This window comes from Dromiciops gliroides, chromosome 5 (genome assembly GCF_019393635.1).
Source record: "Dromiciops gliroides isolate mDroGli1 chromosome 5, mDroGli1.pri, whole genome shotgun sequence".
Classification (NCBI taxonomy): Eukaryota; Metazoa; Chordata; class Mammalia; order Microbiotheria; family Microbiotheriidae; genus Dromiciops; species Dromiciops gliroides.
In genome coordinates, this window is record NC_057865.1 from 216551489 (window position 1) to 216574834 (window position 23346).

Here is a 23346-nt window from a genome sequence, read left to right on the forward strand (position 1 = left end):
TGGTTTTGTTTTTTGTGAGGCAATTGGGGTTAAGTGACTTGCTCAGGGTCACACAGCTAGTGTCAAGTGTATGAGACTGGATTTGACCTCCTGACTCCAGGGCTGGTGCTCCATCCACTGTGCCACCTAGCTGCCCCGAATTTCTGTAAATATGAAAACATACAGTGGAAATGGCATTTTTTTACCTATAAGGAGTTAGCAGATTGGGAGTATCTTTCTCCGTCTTGTTTCTAGTCCCAACCCCAGTGATGCTGTACAGAGCCAATCCTTCAAAACTCTTTCCAGTGAGATGTAGCAAAGATGTATGCTCCTTCCCTAACCATATTTATGAGAATCCTGCAATTTGTCCCATACTCAACTTCCTTGTCTCTTTCTTGGATGTCCCTTATCCCAACCTTAAAAACAATAACTTGCATTTGAGAGGCAGAATGGTTTAGTGTTCTGGGAGTTAGCCTCGGCATCACCTGGACTCAACTCCTGTTTCTGACATACATGGCTGTGTCACCCCCGCAGGGCTAGTCTCTTAATTTCTCAGTGCCCCAGGAAACTTTAGCTGGGTTGCCAATCTTCTTTTGTGAAGGGAGCCCACCCACACAGATGAAATGGCAGATCTGAACCAAAAAATGAAATCAACGTAGCACTTATATAAATTTATAAAGCACTTTACATACATGACCTCCTTTGTTCTTACAACAATCCTATGAGGCAGGCAGGGTAACTGTTATCACCTCCATTTTTGCAAATGAGAAGATAAACTCGGAGGAAGTGAGTGAGTGATTTGCGTGAGGTATACAGTTAGTACGTGTGTTGCTAGATCTTGAATATAGGTCTTTTGACCCCAGGTCCAGTTTCCTTTCCACCACCCAAAGGGCACGAGCATCATCGAGGCTCTTCTCCCTGACTGTGTTCTCAGGATTAAGCCACTGGGTATTTGGGGCAAAGAGAGGGTCACCCTTGGATGGCTACAACCGAAGGTTAGAGAGGATTTGAAGGAATGATGGGTTGGTATTATCTGGACAATTATTAAAGCAAAAAGATGAGGTACAAAAACATATAAGAAGTAACACTGAGTTTCAGTTGGTCCAAATGGGGTTTCTCAGTGGTGATGCTAAGAAATAATTGGTTCATGGTAGTGGGAATGCTCCAGTGTAATGAGTTCATATGTTTGAAGAAAATTCTAAGCAGTAGAAACAAGATATAAATGTTTGAGGGAGCTCAGAGCTTCTCTCTTTGCAACAAGATGCTGCTTCAGACTCCAGGGACATTAGTGGGGTGAATAGATTCAAGGTGTGGACCCAAAGAAGGCCACCAGGGATGAAATGGCGCATACAACAGCACTTCCTAGTTTAGAGGTCTCACGGAAAGTTAAGGTTTGCTCGACTCCTAACATTGAATTGAAACTGCAGCCTGTATACTAATCTGACTTAGACCTCCCAGCAACCTCTCTTCCCTTCTTTTGGATTGTCCCAGATGCATGAAACACTAAGTACACAGCCAGAAACTCCCTTCTAGCAACTGGTGCCTTGGGACTCTGAAACAGGCTAGCCCAATGTAGTGGGCTACAAATGTCCTCTAATTCCCTAGCTTTTACACACACACATACACACACACACACACACACACACACACACACACACACACACACGGCTCTTCCTCACTTTCTGGGCTCCCTCTGACTTTAGTGGTGCATAGGATTATTTTCAGTTGTTCAGTCATTTTTCAGTTAGGTCCAACTCTTCATGACCCCTTTTGGGGTTTTTGTGGCAAAGTGGTTTTACCATTTCCTTCTCCAACTCATTTTACAGATGAGGAAACTGAGGCAGGCAGGGTGAAGTGACTTACTCAGGGTTACACAGCTAGTAAGTTTCTGAGGCCAAATTTGAACTCAGGAAGTCTTCCTAACTCCAAGCCTAGTGCTCTATCCACTGTGTCACCTAGCTGTCCACACACCTATTTTCTCCTTGATCCCACCCTTCTTTCTCTATCCCCATTGAGTACAAAGTGTCTTGGGGAGGATTTTGTGTGTGAGAAAATCAGGCCTATCCCCTTGGTAGGACATATCAATTTCTAAGGTCAGATCTTAGAGGGGATACTTCTTTCAGGGTACTGCTTCTCTTAGAGGAAGATGTTAAGGGAAAGAAGGAAACAAACATTTATTAAGTGCCTTCTGTGTGCCCTAAGTATTTTACCAATATTATCTCATTTTATCCTCACAATAACCCTTCGGAATGGGTGCTATTATTGTCCCCATTTCTGAAACTGAGGGAGACAAAAGTTAAGTGACCTTCCCTGGGGTTTCACAACTAATAAGTGTCTGAGGACAGATTTGAACTCAGGTTTTCCTGATTCCATGTCTAGCACTCTATTCAGCATACCACCTAGCTGCCTCTAAAGGCTATCATCGGGGCAGCTAGGTGGCACAGTGGATAAAGCACAGGCCCTGGATTCAGGAGGACCTGAGTTCAAATCCAGCCTCAGACACTTGACACTTACTAGCTGTGTGACCCTAGGCAAATCACATTGCCCAGCAAAAAAATAAAATAAAGGCTATCAGCAGCGCCACCACCACCACCACAGCAATAGTCACATTTGTATAGCGTTTACTATGTGCCTGTCATTGTGCTAAGTACTTTATAATTATTCTCACTTGGTTCTCACAACAACCCCGAGAGCTTGGTAATATTATTACCCCCCTCCCATTTTACAGATTAGAAAACTGAGGCAAACAGCAGCGAAGTGATTTGTCCAGGGTCACACAGTGAGGAAATGTCTGAGGCTTTATTTAAACTCAGGCCTTCCTGACTCCAGGCCCAGTGCTCTGTCCACTTTTGACACCTCTCAAAGCTCCCAACCAGGAATGAATACTCCCAGCTTCCTAGAGTTCTTTGCTTCCAGAGGATGGAGGCTACAGATCCCATATGTAAATAAGCCCCTGCTCCCCTGCTTTTGAAGAGATGATTCATGAGCCCCAGGACACTTGGGTGCTCCCTCTTTGTCTGTGATCATCCCTGGCAGAGGCAGAGCCATCTTGGGAGAGTGGATGATTTCAAAAAGCCTCAGCAGATCTAGAGAAAAATCATGGGCCGGGAGATCCCAAGGGGCAGGCAAGGTCGGGAGTAGGGTAAAGGAAAGGATCCAATGAGACACTCCTCCCTGCCAATGCCCAGAAATCTCACTGATTTCATTCTTAACTTTCCATTCCCAGTTTTCCCAAAGGTGAACTCGAAAGCCTAACTCCAAGTCTCCTAATTCTCCTGACCTCCCTTCCTTATAGAGTGGGTGATCGGTTGCCAGGGCAACAAGGTCTGCGCTCCCTGCCTCTCAGGCTCCCCTTACTCTGGCCAAGGGGCTGGGACCTTGGGCAAAGAAGGGGCATGGAGTGAGGGAGAAGCAGCTGCACGCTGATGCTGGGGGGAGGGGGTGTGGCAGGGAGAGCGGGAGCAGCTGCAGCCAGGGCCTCGGCGCCCAGCTGCACCTTATTTGTCCCTGGCAGTGGGAGAGCCTGATGTGGATGGAATGCTGAACAACACTGGAATGGGGAGGGGGGGAATCATAAATAAGTGCCCAGTTTGTACAGATGCCCTTCCCTTCCCCCCAGCCTCCACCCCTCATCTACTGAAGCTGGGTTCCAAACCTTTCACCATGGGCATGGCAGGAAGGGGATAGTGACCCTTATAGGGACCTTGGGCCAGACAGGGACTAGCAGAAAGACAGAGAAGTAATTGTGAGGGGGAAGAGCTGGGGCAGAAAGAAAAAGGGGTAAATTTTTTAAAAAGATAAAGCATTCGGGCCAGTGAAGAATGAGGTGGGATAGAGTAGCTCGGGTTAGCCAGGGTTTAATGTGGTACTGTGACCTATGGGGCAACCACCACCATGAGGCCCAACCTCCACCATCTTTTATTAATTCCCCTTCCCTACACACACCCACATCCACCACTCTCTTCCGGAGCATCTTGTCCTACCCTTTCCCAGCTTGAAGAGTTCAAGCCGGGCTTGTCTCAGGGCCTGGCCTGTGGTGGTGAATGCCTGACCCATGGGGCCCATGGCAGGCATCTGTTGCCCTCCGGTAGAACTGGGGTGGGTTGAGGGAGAGAGAGAAAGGAGAAGAAACTGAATTCCAAACAGCTGCAGGACAGAGAAGTGGGCCAACCGTCCCTAACCAGAGCCCAGGCTGCAGATGAGGAGCAAGAATGCATGCGGCCACAGTTGTGTGTGCCTGCAGATTGATATCAAGAGTGGACCTCACAGCCCAGCTTCCCACAGAGACTGCCCAGAGTGCCTGAACTTCACGGTCTGGAAAGGATGAGCCATCTGCCCCCGGGGCTCCTGAGCTGTCCCTCACTGATGCAGGAGGAGGGAAGGTTTGGGGCAGGAGGAGCAGCTCTAGTGGGAAGCTAGGAGATCCTGAGGCCAGGCTGTTTTCCCCTTCTTTATCCAGCTCCCTACTTCCCAGGCTGCAGTCTGCTAAGTGGCTGCTCCAAGCTAATTGATCGCCAGACTGTTGGCTAAAGTAATAGGGAATTGATATAAGTAACTAAGTGCCTCTGGGGGCAGGAGCCAGCAAACCAAAGGCTCAGGGAGATGCAGCTTTGGGTCTTGGACGTCTTTTGCTGTTCTAGCCTGGGGCCCAGGGTTATCATCTCTTCAAAGATGTGGCTTATATGGTCAAGACTACAGAAATGGGCTAAGGGCTTAGAGGGGCAAAGAGGGACAGAGCCTAATGGAGTGCCTGGGGATTTTCTACATGTGGGTAGGGATTGCCACTAAGGCTCCCGAAATGATTCTCCCAAAAACATTTTCAAATGTCAGTGATGCAGGGAGAGAGGAATTGTATGCTAAGCATTGGGGCTAGAAATGGGGGGAAGAGAGCTAAGTGCCAAGGATGAGTGAAAGAACCCAAATCCCCAGGATGGGCCTAGGCCCAAGTGTAGAGATCAAGGTGAAATAGCCAGAGTGGCATCTGCATCATGGGAATAAGGGACTCAAACATCTAGTGATGTCAAGGGGCTTTATTTCAGTTACCTCTGCTTTGGCTCCATGAAACCTGCTACCCCATCTCTTCAGTAGACCTCTATAGTACAGAATTCTCAGAAGCCCACTCCCCTTTAACGGCTGTTTATACTCCTCCCTCATCTATCCCTTTCCTCTCTGAGAATGGAGACACATTTGAGGTGCCTCTCTCCTCTTTCTGGGGATTTTCCAGTTCCTTCAGTCCAGGACTCTGGGGGAGGGGGGGTAGTGACCTAAGCAATTGATAAGGTTGGGCAGGTAGTTTTTTTTGTTTTTGTTTTTGTTTTTTTGGTGGGGCAATGGGGGTTAAGTGACTTGCTAGTAAGCTAGTAAGTGTCAAGTGTCTGAGGCCAGATTTGAACTCAGGAACTCCTGAATCCAGGGCCAGTGCTTTATCCACTGTGCCACCTAGCTGCCCTCTGGGCAAGTAGTTTTAACACACACTGAATTCAGGGATGAGTAGGGGATGAAGCTGGGTGTTAGAATTCCTGGGTTCTATTCTTTGCTGCTAACCTCTCCCCCTCTTGCTTTTCATGTCTCATCTCCCTACTCTGTTCTCCAGTATTTCTTGCTCTGATCCCATCTACTTCCTAGTTGGAGTCCTCTTGTGATATTCATTGCCAAGGTTTAGCACCTCCCTCTGCTGCTGGAGCCACTGCAGAAGGGAGAGAAGCCAGCAAGGAACCCCCATCAGTGTATGCAGGGGGCCTCTCTGGGCCTCTGTGTAAAGAAAGATATGATATAAATGCAGTATTTACATTCATGTTTTATGCCCGTCTTCCATTCCCAAGATTTAGGCCCTTCTACCCACTACTTGGCTCTTTTTCCCACATCAGAGACTCCTCCAATAAGTCTTTCATCGCCTTATCATGGCAGGGAGGTGACCCTGGGCCCTTCAAAACAATGCCCACAGAACAAAAGGCCTGGCAGAGGCTCCCAAGCTGGAAAGGCTTTGAGTACAGGCCTGGCCGACCATCGTTAGAAGACCAGCCTACTGAGTTCTAGGAGGCTCATCAACAGAAAACCAGCCACCACCAAGTGCTGAAGATATGTACCAAACTAAACTCCATCTTTATCATTCCAGAACATGCCCAAAGTTGCCATGACTTTTAAGCATTAAAGCCTCAAAGAAGAATCCCCTTGAAAAACCACCAGGGTGTAAACAGGGCTCATTATAGTGACACCATCCCACATGCTACTCCTCAGATTTCCTTTTCTTTGTTTAAGGCTACTCTCTAGGGAATGGGTTAAGGAGTATGACTCACTTCCTTCAGAACCATCAAGGCCTTTAAATGTAAATGTTTTCCAAACCATTGGTGTCTCCTTCCTGGGAGGAGAAGGGAGCTTTGTAGCCACATAAATGTGGTACTTAATGAGTAACCGTGCACCTATCCGTGTGCCTTTAATATGTTTTGACTGCCAGGGTATCAGATTCAGAAGCAACCTTGCCAAGTTAGGAGTGATGTTGCTACCATCTATAGCACAGTCTGGCCGGCACAGGGCTTTGCACGACTTCCTGATAATCACCAGGATGTGTGTGTGTGAGCAATACAAATGTGCCCGGTCTGAGGAGAGACTGTGCCATGCATGAACAGCTGCATACATGACAAGGGAAGCTTGTGAGGATGTATATAACTGGGAGAAAGTATGTGAACATTTGAATATGTCTCTGTGTGTCACTGGGAATATGTGTGTATGTATAGATATGCCTCTATGCATAAAGAAGGATCATGGAATCTATAACTGGAGGAGAACTCAAAGGCCATGTCATCCAACCAACCCCCTCATTTTCCGGATGGGGAAACAGGCCCAGAGAGGTTAAATGACTCGCCTGGTGTTGCATAGGTTTATAAAACTTACATAGGCAGAACCAAAATTTGAACTGAGGTTTTTTGGGCTGAAATCTATCTCTCTATCATGTCCATCCATTACAACATATCTCCACTTACAATTATATACATAAATAATCTTTCAGTTATACTTTCTGTCTCCAAAAGCAGGATTCTTTCCTCAGTACCACATACAAAATTGTGTGTGTGTGTTGTAGTAGTAGTGGAAATATGTGTATGCACACTCCTATGTGTGTAACAATGTATATTTTTTTATAGATATTTGAAGGAGATTTCCTCTCCCTTTAAAAAAAAATTATTTATTTTTGGTGGGGCAATGAGGGTTAAGTGACTTGCCCAGGGTCACACAGCTAGTAAGTGTCAAGTGTCTGAGGCCGGATTTAAACTCAGGTCCTCCTGAATCCAGGGCCAGTGCTTTATCCACTGCGCCATCTAGCTGCCCCGGTATACATTTTAAAATAACCATACACTTATATGTTACTAAGAGAATGTATATGACAATGCATGATTGTGTGTGTAATTGTGGAGGTAGTATGTATGATGGTGCAAGTTACAGAGAGGCAGATTTTAGCTTAATGTAAGGAAGAATTTCCTAATATAGGTATCTGATAACTTAGGTATATGCAAATAGAATTAAGGTTGTGAATTCTTCATCAGTAGAAGTCATTAAGTAAGGGCTGGAAGACCCCTTTTCAGGAATTTTATAAGGGAAAATGGTCTGTAGGACAGAATGTTAAACTAAAAGGACCCTTAAGGTCCCTTCTAATGCTAATTCTATTGTAAAGAAGCCATTCCTGTAAAAAGAATTACTGTACTTTAGACGTTTCAGACATGGGCTGTACTATTATAACTGGGGGGGGGCAGGGTTGAGGAGGTGGAGAGCTCCTCTTTGTATGTAACTGTGAGAAAGCAAGTGTATGTATATAGACTGATGTATATCAATGGACATGTATCCTGGCCCCAGAGCTGCCTGTATTTGATGACTCAAAAACAGAAAAATGGAAAGCAGCAGAGACATTGAAAGGCACACAACTCTAGAGAGATAAGCTCTGGGTGGAGAGTCACACAGGGTGGCAAGACTCCCAGACCTGGAAAGGGGATTGCAAGGAGTCAGTGATAAGGAGCATTATTGAAGTTCAGTGTGTCTATTCACAAGTGCCTCTCTCTGCATGCAATATCGGCATGTCATTTTGTGTGTGCTCTGGACATGAGTCTGTGGACATGTATTCAAGTGAATGTGTGCAGCTCTTCCTTCATCAGTTGCCCATCCATCCCACCCCACGGTTCAGCCTTAGGAGCCTGTATCCCTGAGAAGCTGGGGGAAGATGAGAATGGCTGTTGAGCCCTGAAAAGTTCAGAGCTGTCGGGCCACAGAAGGTCAGAGCCACCACTAGCAGGAGATGGGGGTGTGTCTGGAAGGAAAGAATCTATTACAGAACATAAAGGGCAGCAAGAGAAAAGAGGGAGAAAAGGCTGTGGGTCTCTGCACACAGATGTTGGGGGGATGCAGGAAGAAGACTATATGTTTCTGGTTGGTAGGAAAAGGTTAATATGTAAAAGTGGACAGAAAGGCCGAGAGTGCCTACATGCCCAAGACAGTGGTATTTCTGAGGCGGGGGGTGTGTACAAGAATCTAGCTTCCCCTCCCCTCCATGTATATTCACTGAGCCCTGATTCATAACAATAAAATTCCAGTGCCAAATTCTCCAAACCCCATTCTGTAAACCCAGCAGGTAGGAGTGACTGGGGGGCACAGTGCCCTCTAGTGACCACAGAGGGCATAAGCACTCCCCCCCCCCCCATCTAGATCAGTATTGGACTTTTGATATGCAGAGCACTAGAATGGGAGAGTTGGGGAGAGACAAAAGGCAAAAGAGTCTATGGTTGCCCTCAGGGAGCTTATAGTTTAGTTGAGAAAACATAACACTCTGAAAATCTCTGTACTGTTCATTAATTGTTGTGCAATTAATATGTCTGGGAAGATCAAACCAAATCCCTCAGTGGTGATAGTTTATAGAATATCTGAATGGTGTCTCTCTCTTTCTCTCTCCCCCCAGGAACTTCTTTCTGTCTCTTTTTGTTTGTACTTCTCTAGCTCTTTGTGTTTTGGGGTGTGTGTGACTCTCCATATTTCTGTCTCTAGCTCTGTCTCCATGTGTCAATTTCTGTTTCTCTTTGCATTTCGATGTCTTTCTCCACATCTCTGCATTTATTGCTTCATCTCTGTTTTAATATTTTTGTTTTCTCTTCTATTCTGCCCACCCTTCTCAGAAAACTAAGGCTTACGTTGTTTGTGATAGAACCCAGGCATCCTGAATCCCAGCTACCATCTAGCACAGAAAATCCCTAGGAGTTTGGTTCCTATCCCCCCCAACTTTCCCATCTTCCCTTCAACATGTTGACAAAACTCGGAATGCAGCTGGAAGAAATAAAGGGTTACAAAGGAATGAGGGAGGAGCAGAGGGAAGGGAAGAGCCTGGATTGGAGCTGTGGTATAAACAGTAGGATTACTCGTTTGGCAAAACAGAACTGGGGATTCTTCTGGCATCTGCCACTTTTCACTTTGACACAGCAGAACAAGAGTTAACCCTACTTCTCTTTCCTTCTCTCTCTATTTCCTGCCCCCCCCCAATCACTGTCCCAGCAATGGAGACTGGGTTTGGCACCTCAGGTTCCTCCACACTGGCCTGAAGTAACCAGAGCCCGACTGAGGGACCCCCCAGTCTGGAGGGCTAGAAGAGAGGGGGTGGAGGGCTGATAGGACTGAAGAGCCCCATGGAAGGGGCCTCAGAGGATGAAGGGCTAAAGACCAAAGGAACGAGGAAGGGGCTAAAGGGTGGGATAGAAAGCCAGTAAACAGGAACCCTGAGTAGAACTCGGCCTTGGCTCTCAGATCTCCCAGCCTGACCTTGGCCCCATGGGTTAGGATAAGATTTCTAGAACTGATGCCTGAAAGGCAGTAGGAGTATGTGGGGGGAGGGGGCAGGACGTATTGAGAGGGTAGAAGATGGTGCTGGCAAAGAGAGGTGCAGGAGCGGCCAGGAAGCTTCTTAGGTGATTGAGGGGGTTGTACCCCCCCTCCCCTTTCCGGGAAATAGCTACAAATGAGTCTGTGGTCACTGAAAGACTTCTGCTAATGGATCTTTGGGCTGCCCTAAAAGCCGCAGAGAGAAAGGGGGTGGGGGGAAGGCGTCAATTGGATTTGTTGTGGGATGGGTGAGGAGAGGAGTAAGAGTCCAGTAGAGGCAACTAGAGGGATAAGAGAAATAGGAGGGGACTTAGAGGAAGAGAGATAGCTTAGCTTCCTAGCTATAGGAAGAGGTTAGTTAAGTGCTGTGACTTAAAAGGAACTGGGGCCTATAGGCTCAGAGGATGGACTAGATCAGGATGAGGATCCAGGAAATGACTGGTGTGGGGTTGGAGAGTGATTTAAATCAGAACCCTGGGGGAGGGGAGGAGTGATTTGCTGAGTCTGTTATTGTAGTGAGAGCAAAGATACAGGTGATTACTGGACCAGGCCCTACCTTCTGTATTTCTTGGGGGAGGTAGAAACAAGGAGTATTGATGCCACTAGTTTAAGTGATTGGAATCCTACAGGATTCCTCATCTGTGTGGGAGGATTGGAGTTGTAAGTGGCTTTCTCATATCCCATTCCTCATCCCTTAGCTGAAACTGGTAGATCAGGAGAGGGGCTTTCCTTTTCCACTCAGCACCACCTCCCCCTTCTTATAGGCCATCAATTATTCAGCAGCATAGATGACTGAACGGCTCTGCCTCTTTCCCAGCTCCGCCCCGTGTTCCCTCCCTCTTCTCTCGCTACACTCCATACTAAAGGCTCAGGCACAGACCGCTGGACTGCTCTGGGGCTCGGCTGGCTGGCATTGCCTGCTAGCCCAGGCCTGGGCACCTCACCGCCTTCTCTTCTTGCTCCTCCCCTTTCCTCCTTCCATCCTTTCAGTCCCAGGGACATCATCCCATCGTCTCCCTCCCTTGATCTCCCAAAGATGCCCATCCAGATTTTCTGCTCTCTGTCCTTCTCCTCGGGTGAGGACCCGGGGGCTGTAAGGGACAGCTGGGGCCCCAGACAACAGCAGCAAGGGGAGTCTGAATCTGAGTCAGAAGAGGAGGAAGAGGAAGAAAAAGAGGCAAAGGAAGAAGAAGGCTTAGCTACGGACTTGGTGGCCTTTGCCAATAGCTGTACCCTCCATGGTGCCAGCCATGTTTTTGTGTCAGGAGGCTTAGGGCCACGCCAGGCATTATGGGCTGTGGCCTTTGCCCTGGCCCTGGGCACTTTTTTGTACCAGGTGGGGGATCGGGTGACCTATTACCGAAGCTACCCACATGTGACCCTGCTAGATGAGGTATCCACTTCTGAGCTGGCCTTTCCGGCTGTTACCTTTTGCAACACCAATGCTGTGCGGCTGTCCCAACTCAGCTATCCTGACCTGCTCTACCTGGCCCCCCTGCTCGGGTTGGAGGATGGGGAAGACCCTGGTGTGCCCCTGGCTCCGCCAGGTCCTGATGCCTTCTCTGGGGAGCCCTTCAACTTGCACCGTTTCTATAATCGCTCCTGCCACCGGCTGGAGGACATGCTGCTCTACTGTTCCTATCGCGGGGGCCCCTGTGGCCCCCACGACTTCTCTGTGGTGAGTCAGGGTCAACCCCCTTCATCCCCAATGATCCAGAGAGCATGGGGCCCGCCTGCCCATTAGCTCCGGGGGCATCAGCGTCTTCCCAACGGCTTCTACTCCAGGTGGCATTTGGGCTGTGTCCAACAAAACTCCCCTCTACAATGCCCTTCCCCCAAGAAAGGGCTTGGTTCCTGTAAAAAAAAGGTCTTTGCAAGCTTCACCCTCATTCAGGGGCTTTGGAACAGGGGTTGGAAGTGGGGATCTGAGAAGGGATATAAAAAAGAAAAGAAGAGGGAATCTGAGATTGAGATCAGAGGTTTGGTCAATACCCAGGAATCTGGAGGACAGGAAAGAAGAGGAGTCAGGAACTTCTGCCAGAGTCCATTACAAGGTAGAGGTGGGGAGAGGCACTGGGTAGACAAGTAGTCACAGCCCTCCCTCCATGGCATCAGGACCAGAGACAATGACTTCCAGGACACTCTCATGGCCTATACAGAGATAAGCTCTCCCCTTTCTGCCCCAGGGCTTCCTCAAACTTCGATCTTCTGTTCCCCCCCAGGTTGTGTGTGTGTATGTGTGTGTGTGTGTGTGCACACGCATGCGCGTGCGCCTGCATTCTTGCATCTCACAAGGTCAAAAGTATATGTGAGCAGTAATGGGATATGATCTTCCCATGCTTGGCTTCCCTCCATCTGCAGCTATTTCTGAATCCTTGGGGAAAAGGTGGTTAGTACTAGATCCTGGGAATCATTCAGATTACTGAAGTCTCACTCCCAGGAGGACTCCCAGCCCCAATATTGCCCCAGAGTTCCAGAGTCTACATAACTTCTATGGTCAGAAGTCACCATGCCACTTGTTCTCTCTCCAAGACACTAATTATTTGGCTTCTCGACATTTCTGCTTCTTTTCTCTCAAGTCTAGTTTCAAAACCTTGGCAGGACTAGTGGGGGATGGACAGACTATGTCACATCAGAAAAAACAGAGACCTGGGAGAAATGTAGCCATTGTGCTCCCAAGCCACTAAAAATTCATGAAAGATCCTAGAGAGAGAGAAACATCAAGAGGAGGGAAGAGAGGATTGGGGAGAAAGGCTATGTAAGTGCCCAGGGATAAGCAGGCACTTCTCATCTGGAACCACCAGGTGGCAGCAGTATCTCATAGCAGGACAGCCTAAAGTTTAGGCCCTAAACAGTGCCTTCAGATCTCAAGATTGTCAGGCCAGATCTCCAGTCTTCATCATTCCTGACCTCCACTTAACTCCTTTATTTCCCCAACTAGTGACAGATACTGAATCTTCTAGGTCCTTGAAATCTCCTGTAGGACACATTAGTTATTCAAATGTTGAATGAATGAATTAGTAAATAAGACACTTTTACCAGAATCATAAAAATGGAAACATTTTTAGAAATCATCTAATCCTGAATTTTTATTTTAAAAAATATGCTTTATTGATACCTTTTGTCCTCATATCAGATTTATTTCTCATTTTTCTCTTCAGAATGAATGCTCCCTTGTCATAAAAAAATTAAGCAAAAACATATACAGACTACATATGATATGACATGAGGCTGTATATGATATTCTGCCCTAGTAGTGCCCCACCTCTCTGCTGTAAGGGAGGAGGTATATTTCATTATCTCTTCTCTGGGAACTTCACTGGTTTTTCCATTACTCAGAGTTCAACTTCTTTTTAGTGATCTTAACATGACTGCAGTTGTTCTGCTCATTTTGTACTATACAAATCCATACAAATCTCCACATTTCTCTGGCTTTTTCATATTTGTCATTTCTTACAACACAGGAATATTATATCATATACATGTACCATAGGTTTTTTTTCAGTTATTTCCCAATTGATGGGCATCCCCTTTATTTCTAGTTCCTTGCTACCACAAATAGTACTTACACGAATGTTTTGGTACATATAGGACCTTCATTTCTGTCTTTGACTTCCTTGCCCTCTCCCTGCCCCCCATGCTATAGATGAAGAAACTGGGGCCTAGGAGGAGGAAATGTCATGTCCAAGGTCACACAAATAAATGACAGAACCAAGAGTTGAACTCAGGTCTTCTGACTCCAAATCCTCTAAGATATCACCATGCCTTAGCAATACCTAATAATCTTCCTGACAGAGTGGTCTGACTCCACTCAAAGAGACTTCAGGTTCTACCATGTTTCCTTTGGGTCTGGCTGGGAAGTCAGTGAGCATTCATTTTCGGTTAAGAGGGGAGAATTTAGGAGTCTTGGATGCTATGGATATACTATCTGGACTTTATCCACAAAATAAGGGAAAAAGAGCATTTTTCCTAGTTGTAGGGAGGGTCAGCTAATGTGTCTAATGGCTCACTGGGTTCTGGGGCTCCTGAGGGTGGGGATTAGGGATCAGCAAAGAAATCACATTCTTCCTCTTCTTATCCCTGCCTCTCCTGTACTATATTCTATTTTTTTTTCCTAAGCTCTCTCTTTACATGGGGTTCTTAATCTGGAGTCTATAAACTTTTTTTAAAATGTAACTTGGTAACAGTATTTTAATATTAATTGGTTTCTTTTGCAATCCAGTGTATTTTGTTTTATACATTTAAAAACATTATTCTGAGGAGTCCATAGGCTTCACTAGACTGGCAGAGGGGTAGATCTCTCTCTCTCTCACACACACACACACACACACACACACACACACACACACACACACACACACAAAACCCTTGGTCTATACTATTCTATAATTCCCTTCGGAGAATCAACACTGTTCAAGGATAACAGTACCCATGCCCAAAACCACACAATTTAGTTTGTGGAAAACTACTATTCTATTAGTGCTGTGGGAATGTTGGTTTAATAATTGTGGACACTGGGAAGGGAGGGAGGAAGAGAATTTGGAACACAACATTTTTTTTTTAAATTGATGTCAAAATTTGTTTTTACATGTAATTTGGGAAAATAAAAATCCTAAAAATAAATAAATAAAACATAGAGATGGAAATAAAAAAAAAATTGTGGACATTTATAAGGCACTTAAAGTTTGCAAAATAATTTCCATATGTTATTTCATTTGATCCTCACTACAAACTTGTGAGGTAAGTACTAGGGCCATTATTCTCCCCATTTTTATAGATAAGGAAACTTAGACATAGGGAGATTGTGATTTGCCCATGGTCACACAGCTAGTAAATGTCAGAGGTGGGGTTTGAACCCAGTTTTTTGGGACTCCTAGTCCAGTGATACTCCCTCTAGCACTCTACCCACCAAACTATGCTTCCTCTCTCCTGAGAGGGTCAAAAGGAATGATTAGTGTGGGCCATGGGATAAACACTTGAGAGAGTCAACTGTAGGTCAAGGGCCTGTGTGTGAACAGAGATTTTCTTCTGGGTCCTCAATGGAAATGACTTTTCAAGTGTTCCTTGGTTAGTAGTACTAAGTGCCTGAGGAGGTAGCCAGGAAGGGCTGAGGTGCCAATTATCAATAGGGGGTATTCAAGTAAACCTTGACCAAGATCAGCATATTGATTCTGTTTCTGTCCCTCCCTCCCTCTTTCTGTGATGAGAGAAGCATAAAAATGAGGAGTTACTTGGGAGAGACAGAGCATGGGATGGTTAAGGACCTCTCTCCACCAAAGAGGTCAAGGATTTGGGCCAAAGGCATTGATAGCTTTGGTTTTGGTTGTGACTGGCATATTGCTATAGGACCTGGTGAGTGTGCCTGCTGATTGGGTCCCTAGTGCCCAAGGGACAGTGATGGGCATGACAATATGAAGTGATTTTAGGTGATAAACTTGGTTTGTGCTATAATTGATAATGAGATAAATTGATTAAGGATTATGGGAGAAGACCAGAAAGTTTAGCTACTGGCCAAGAGACACAGGGTTGGGGGGCTATGGAGGGGACATGATCTGAGGCCAAAGGACTGGGACTTGAGGGGAGCCTTATGCCAGAGGGAATGGCAGGGTCACACAGTGGGACAGGGGACAGGCAAAAGGGTTCAGGATCTTGGAAGGAGGGCTAGTTCCAGGAGGATAAAATAGGTCTAGGGGTCAGGAGTCTGGGCACATCCAGGGTAATTTGGGGGACAAGAAGGTTCTAGAGGAGAAGAGTCTTAGGCTCAGGCTTTGTCTCTCTGCCTCCCACCAGGTCTTTACGCGCTATGGAAAATGCTACACATTCAACGCAGGACAGGATGGGCGGCCACTGCTCAAGACTATGAAGGGTGGGACAGGCAACGGGCTAGAGATAATGCTGGACATTCAACAGGATGAGTACCTGCCAGTCTGGGGAGAGACGGGTATGGGCACTCAACTGCCACTGCCATCACTACCCAGGGTACCATCTTCCCAGCCATCCTTCATCATAGCACTCACTCCCCAAAGCCTAAGCCCTGAATATTATGCCTTCCCCAGGTCACGGCCCCAAGTGGATATCTCCTAAGTCCCCTGTCCTCTGGGTTGGGACTATAGCATCCAGAGTAGGAAACTTATTTTTCACTTTGTATGTCTTTCTGTATCTTTGTTTCTTTGACTCCCAGTGTCTTGTCTGCCTGCCTATCTGTCCCTTCTTTCTTTTCTCTCTATCCTGGCTCAGTTCCTCTCCAAGGTAACCAGCCATCATTTTCTATCAGGAACCGCCACTCAGCTCTATAAATAACTCCATCTTCTCTCAGGCTGCCTGCCATCTGCTCTCAGGGGCCTTGGGACAGATAGGCAGAAAGAGAGAGAGAGAAAGGAAGAGGTTGGGGGGGGGGTTGGAGAGAAAAAAGAAAGATAGAGAAAGAGAAAGAGATAATTATAGATGAGTAAAAGAAGATGAGGGTGATGAGTAGGGGTCTTTTTAGACCCAGTGGATCTTTGATTCTAGGAGAGATTGGGGGTCTTAACCCTTACTCCATCCTAGTAGTCACATTTCCCCTCCACCGCTCTTCCCTTATAAGCACTCTAGCCCCAATATTCCCAATCTCAAAGTACTAGCTAGAATGATTTCCAGGATATAGAGGGGTGGAGGCAAACTATGTTAGGAAGTCATGTCAGAAGCAAACACTTTTGCAGGCACTATTCTCGACATTACTGTTACAGATGAAACCTCCTTTGAAGCTGGGATCAAGGTGCAGATCCACAGTCAGGATGAACCTCCTTTCATTGACCAGTTAGGCTTCGGTGTGGCTCCTGGGTTCCAGACCTTTGTGGCTTGCCAGGAGCAACGGGTAAGCCATACATTAGGAAATGAACTATTTAGACATACATAATAGTAAGCCATATAATTGGAAAACAGGATCTGGAACCTAGAAAGGAATTAGAAATTGGGGGAAGAGTAGAAGTCTGGTTGAAAGAAGGAACCAAGTAAAGGAGAGGAGGGGGAGGAATTGGGGTTAAGCAGTTACAATGGAAGCTAGCTATATGGGCCATGGAAAATTAGTAAAGAAAGATCCAGGGTTTAGGGGAATTACCAAAGGGAGGAAAAATAATTGAATTCTGAATTCCCATCAACATTAGTTAGGGAGCTTTGGGGGTGATTTCCCTTCTACCCTCCATTAGCCCCGGTTTCTACACTTTCCCTACAGCTCATCTATCTGCCTCCACCCTGGGGTACTTGTAAAGCTGTTACCATGGACTCAGATTTCTTCGACTCATACAGCATCACAGCCTGTCGAATTGACTGTGAAACACGTTATCTAGTGGAGAACTGCAACTGCCGTATGGTGCACATGCCAGGTCTGCCCCTACCCCTACCTTCCCTCCCTATACCCACTGACTGCACCTAGAAGCATCTGAAAGGTTCCCTCTCCCCAACACTGATTGCCTCATAGCTTCTTCTCCAACTACTCCCTGAAGGCCCATAGATTTCCTCTGACCCTTACACTCTCTCTAATTCCCTATATTATACAGATATAGATACTCCCCAATTGCTCCTGCACACAACAGTGCCCTCAGTATTCTCCATTCCCTTATTCAATAGTACTTTCATTCAACAAACATATATGATTAGTGGTCTTCCCTCACTAACTGGACTCTATGGTCTATACTTCCTTCCCCAGTAATCTCCATTCTAGACTTAGAGAGGCACCATATGGCTTTTCCCCTCCCCCCACATCCCCATTTCTAGATCTGTCTCCATTCCCATTTGACCATTCTCTTGCATCCTTCCAGTTCTACCTAGGATGAAAGAAAGAATGGGAAGGGAACAAAGTTTTGGACCACTTGCATGTAGGAAGGGTCTCCTATCTTCTACCTCTCACTTGTTCTTCCCTCTCCATCCCTCTCCCATTTCTCTCCTTTGTAGGTGATGCCCCATACTGCACACCTGAGCAATATAAGGAGTGTGCAGATCCTGCCCTGGGTAAGCTTACCCCCATTGCTAAGAACTATGGTTCTGCTCTCCCCTCCCCTAGTCATTCTTTCTTTCAAATCTTTCATTCTCAAACAATGTCCTAGGAGAGGTCTTGGACCTCCACTGAAGTCCCAAAGGAAAAATATCTTGAAAAGAAAGCTGGGGGGCAGCTAGGTGGCACAGTGGATAGAGCACTGGCCCTGGATTCAGGAGGACCTGAGTTCAAATGCAGCCTCAGACACTTGATACTTACTAGCTGTGTGACCCTGGGCAAGTCACTTAACCCCAATTGCCTCACCAAAAAAAAACAAAAACAAACAAAAAAAAAAAAAGAAAAGAAAGCTGGGTAGAAAGATTTACCCTTACTTTAAGACAAAACTAAGTTCAGGTCCACTTACCTCCAAATCTCTCCCTACTAAATTTTACCATCCCCCTACTTTCTGGTTTAAAATCCCAAACATCAGGGTCACAAAGAGTTATAAAATATACTTAAAACCTCTGTGAAAATGCACCTTACCCCCTTTTTTACTCTCTCATATTAGAAGGTGTCTGCACCTATAAAATTAGCAAACTAACAACTCGGGCCCTAAGGGGTTGAGACCCAAGACTGGTAAATGTTGTAAATAGACATATACCAGGATTGAAGAACAGGACAGAGTGTTGAATGAGGGAAGACAGGTTTAGAATTAGGGTGATAGAGAAGGGAGGACCTGGGGAGGAGATATGAGGAGTAGGGGATGATGAAGGGCTAAAGACAAATTGCTCCAGTCATAGTTATGCTCAGAAAGAGCCATTAAGTAGTTTGTGCATGTCTTTTTGTTTGTTTGAGGGACAGTGGGGAAAACACTGTTCCTAAAATGGGGTCAGTGGTCTCCAGTGCCCTGGTTCACTCCACTTTCTCCTGTTCCCTGGACCCCTATCCCAGATTTCCTGGTGGAAAAGGACCAGGATTATTGTGTATGTGAAATGCCCTGTAACCTGACTCGCTATGGGAAGGAGCTGTCCATGGTCAAGATTCCCAGCAAAGCCTCAGCCAAGTATCTGGCCAAAAAGTTCAACAAATCGGAGCAGTACATTGGGTGAGAGTCTTGACTGACCTGAGAGGTGGGTGTAGGGCATGAAGATAGACCAGAGTGTGGTGCCTAATGTGCCTGGGCCAACATTAGGCAGAAGGGGGCTTCTTTGGAGAACAGAGCTGAAATATGAGATCCCTCTGTCTGCTGCCATAGGAGGAAACAGCACACACAGGAATGGTCAGAGGAATCCTCTGAGAGTTGGGAAGTTGAGATGATGTGGAGTGAGGGCCAGGCTGGAAAAAGCAGGAAAACTGGAAGGCTATCATTTATGCTAATTCTTCACTCCCTTCTCCATGCTCCTTTCTACTCCTCTCCCACTTTCTCCAATGCAGAGAGAACATCTTGGTGCTGGACATCTTTTTTGAAGTCTTGAACTATGAGACCATTGAACAAAAAAAAGCCTATGAGATTGCAGGACTCCTGGGTGAGCTATTGGGGGAATTGCCATCTGGTTTGTCACCCAAGGCTAGTTTAATTCCCTAGTCCTTAAGGAGGGAGTTCAAATGATCTGGTCCATCCTCACTGGCCTCTCCTGGACCTCAGTGACATCTCCTTATCCCCACTGATTGTACTAATTTCACAAGGAATTTTAATCTTTATGCTCCTAACATGCTGGGTAGAATGTAGATTGTTGGTTATTGTGACAAGAGTAAGGGCAAGCCTGTTCTCATGAGGTGAAACATGTACCTGTAGGGTAGTTACACCAAAAGTTGACTTGAATATTATTTTGAACTTGCATGCTCTTAATTACCAGTCTCTGTCCCAACTCCTGCAGAGTGTCTCTGACACCAGTGACCCTTTCCCAACTCCATGGACCCCTCTCCAATTCCACTGATAGCCTCCTGATTCAACCCACTCTGCCCAACTCCAGTAACCCTGTGCCTTATCCCACTGCTTTGCCATGGACTCTATGGGCCTGGTGGCCTCCCTATTTAGGTGACATTGGGGGTCAGATGGGATTGTTCATTGGCGCAAGCATCCTGACTGTTCTGGAGCTCTTCGACTATGCTTATGAGGTGAGAAGGGAACAACAGATAGGAGAAGGGATGGGCATAGGGATGTTAGAGACTGGGAGGGGGACTTGGTAGAGGAGGATGTGTTTGGGGATCCATGTTGGGTGGTTCTGGCTAGACCCCCATCTCCACTGCAGGCCTTTTCTCTCCCATCCAGGTGATTAAGCACAAGCTGTGCCGTCGGGGCAGGTGCCAGAAGGAGTCTAAAAGGAACAGTGCAGACAAGGGTGTAGCCCTCAGCCTGGATGATGTCAAGCGACATGTGAGAGACCCTGAATAGATGCCCACTCTTTCCCCTCCCCCCAGTACACATCAAAAACTTCCTCTATTCTCTTTTCTTCTTTTATTCCCCATTGGTCTCACTGGGATGCTAGCATTGTCTATCTACTCTTCCCTCCACGTGACCCCAAAGATAATACTATCCCCAAGGCTTCCCTAAAATTATTCCCTGCTTTGATTCTTTAACAATGCACAGCACCTACTATGTGCAAGGCACTGTGGTGGATATTGGGGATACAAAGCCAAAAATCAAAAATAACTTCTTCCTTCAAAGAGCTAATATTATATGAGTATGTAGAATGAATAAGAATGGGCAGATACCAAGGAGACCATCTCAGGGACAGTAATCTAGGAATAAGGTGATAGAGTTATGACTGGGACGGTGGCGGTAGATATATATGTTAGGGCAAAGAAAAACCATTCTGAGGGAAAGATGAATAAGATTCAGTGGATATAGAGAGTGAAGGAAAAGGGAAATTTTAAAAATTACTCCTAGCCTTCCTTTGACATGATTCTTTACCAACCCACATCCAACCCCCTTGGCTCCTTTGTTTGCCTTCCTAGTTATTCTTTCCCTGCTCTTTTCCCCCTCCTCAGAATCCCTGCGAGAGCCTCCGGGGCCATCCTGCTGGGATGACATATGCCGCCAACATCCTACCTCACCATCCGACCCGAGGCACCTTTGAGGACTTTACCTGCTGAGCCCTGCCAGCCATCATACCAAAGGCCTGGGAGGGAAGAGGAGGGCAAGGAAAACCTAGGGGATCAAGCTGCTCACCTGCCCTGGGGCTTACCACAGCCCCTCCAACTCCAAGGGCAGCTCCCAACTCTCTTCAAAGTCTTTCCCTCCTAGAACTGGTGGAAGGGGGTCCTGAGTCCGGTGCCCTTCTCTACTCCCTTGCCCTCCATACCCATACATTTTTAACAAAACAAATAACAACAGAAATAAACTAAAAAGAGAAAGGGCAAGGGATCTCAGGCTGTCCCTGTATGCCCTATGCTGCCTCCCCCTGCTCCTAGCCTGACCTATGTCTGTTCAAATATCCATCCTCATCCTGCTTCCACCATTCACTGAAGCACTCTCCCAGCAGAGAGGACATGAGTAGAAAGACTCCTTATGGGTCTTGAACTGGGCCCCAGACAGAGAATGTACCTTAGGAGGGAGGGCTAATGGGGGAGGAGGGCTTCCCTAGCCTTAAGAGACCCTTTCAGTACAGTGTCCCCCCCCTCCAATTGTAAATCACAAGGGCAGGAACTGAGGCCCCTGGCCCTCCCTCCCTTACACTTATTGGGTGCCCCTCAGAGGTCAAGGAATGGATGGTATTCCCCGAGGGACTTGGGACAGGACAAGGCACAGGTTTCATGCCAACATGCCCTGGTCCTACCCCAAAATCAAAAAAATTTTGAATGGGATCCCTCATCTTCATCCCATGAAAAAAGATGTAGGCACTTGATTCCCAACTCAGGGAGAGGGGAACTGGTACCTATTTCTCTCCTAATTCCCAGTTCCTCCCTCCAGGGGTCCCTTGCATGGGACCACATCCATAAATTTTCTTATGGAACTTCCCCAAGTCTTTGTCCTCTATTCCATTTGTTTCTTTCTATGACTTCATCTGCATTTTCTATTTCTATATGATACAGACTCTATATTGCTATAACTCTGTATATACTCCCTTCCTTAAGCCCCTGTCTGTCTCTGCCCATCCCCATCCCCTGTGTCTCTAAGTCCCATCCCTACTTCCTCCCAAATCTCCTTCTGTGTCTCTCTCTCTGACCACCCTACTACCAAGCCCTCTGAATGCCTTCACCTGTATAAAGTGTTGGACTCTCTCCTCCGGTGTCTGTACTGTGTACACACATCCCCCTGAGAAGCACAAGGAGACGACGTACGCATTGTAACTCTCTCACTGTCTTGGACATAAAGGAAGCTGTGAATCACAAGCTCTGCCTCTTTCTGGCCTGCCCCCCTCCACCCAACCTCCCTATGCTTGGAGCACTCTCTGCCCTCCCTGTCTCCTTAAGGCCTCTTCCTTCCTTCCTTTCCCATCAGTCCCATTATCCCTCTTCTGGCTGGGACTTTCCTCCTGCGGGAAGGGATGGGCACAGAGAATTGGCACCTGGCTCAGAGGATGGATATTCCCTCTTGGCCCCAAGCCAAGGAGAGTTATAGATGATGGAGTCCCTGGAGCATGGCAATGAGGTGGGAAACAACTCATAGCTTCTAAGGGTAGCCACTGAGAAATATAGAGGTGGCTAGGAGATAGTGTCTAAGGCCCTTATCCCCAAGGCTATGTTGGCTAGGGTCAAATTCTCCCCACTACTGACTACCCATTCTATCTTTCCTTAGCTGGGGTCCAAGCCTATACCTCCATTGCTCAGATTTTAGGGGCAAGGCTAGATTTGGTAATGAGATAGGACTAGAGGAAGAGTTGGGAGCTCATGCTGTTACACCATCTCCCCATCCTCCCCCTGAGATAGGGTGAAAATAGGGGTTTGCTCCTTCTATTCATCTTTCTTAGACTATCTCAGATGGTCCAGAAACATCCGTTCCATCCTAAAGCCCTCTTGCTTTAGAGCTCCCTAGGGGAAGGCTACAGCCTCTGATGATGAGGATGAGGCCTCTGACATAATTCCAGGAAGTACTCGTTCTCCCCTCTCCATCCCATTCTTTGGGGGAATGGTAGGGATTGGGGAGGAAGATGTTGGGAGTTCACCAATACTTGGTTGTCACTTGGACAGAGAGCAGACCCCCCTTTAGAGAAAAAGGAGGAAGTATGTTCTAAGCAGCAGTGGTGGCAGCAATCGGGATTGTGGGTGAGACACTCCTCTGGTCTAATAAACTGGGTTTCAACCACCTCTCCTCACAGTTGTTATTAATGGTTCATTAATTGGTTCAACAAGTATGTGTTAAACACCACTTGGCACTAAGCTCAGGGCTTACTTAGAACTTTGGTACCAGTGTGCCAGGAAGGAAAGAACTCTGAGAGGGCCTGGATAGCCCTTTTTAGGCCAAAGATCTTTGTTCTATGGAGTTAGGATTGGCTAATATAGGACCAATAGTGAGCTTGAGTCTCAGGGCATAGAAGAGGGAGAAGAAAGAACAAAGAGATTCCCCAAGAGTGGGTAAAGTAGTCTGGGTCTAGGTTAAATAATAGTATCTTCACGAACCTTTA

At 46.7% G+C, this 23346-nt stretch overlaps 1 protein-coding gene across 2 annotated transcripts in view; it reads left to right on the top strand.

The window, feature by feature from the left end:
• ASIC1 (acid sensing ion channel subunit 1) overlaps nt 1-23012 on the top strand; it is a 34720-nt gene extending 11708 nt beyond the window's left edge. The window contains exons 1-10 of one of the 2 annotated variants that reach the window (XM_043967838.1): nt 9785-11506; nt 15619-15769; nt 16554-16681; nt 17039-17189; nt 17758-17814; nt 18731-18884; nt 19214-19305; nt 19818-19897; nt 20052-20156; nt 20771-23012. In XM_043967838.1, the coding sequence (XP_043823773.1) occupies nt 10865-11506; nt 15619-15769; nt 16554-16681; nt 17039-17189; nt 17758-17814; nt 18731-18884; nt 19214-19305; nt 19818-19897; nt 20052-20156; nt 20771-20875 (1665 nt within the window). In that variant the 5' untranslated portion in view covers nt 9785-10864 and the 3' untranslated portion in view covers nt 20876-23012. Of the gene's footprint in view, nt 1-9784; nt 11507-15618; nt 15770-16553; nt 16682-17038; nt 17190-17757; nt 17815-18730; nt 18885-19213; nt 19306-19817; nt 19898-20051; nt 20157-20770 lie in introns of those variants that run through there. The other variant, XM_043967839.1, reaches the window with a different exon arrangement.
• Nucleotides 23013-23346: the final 334 nt, after the last annotated feature.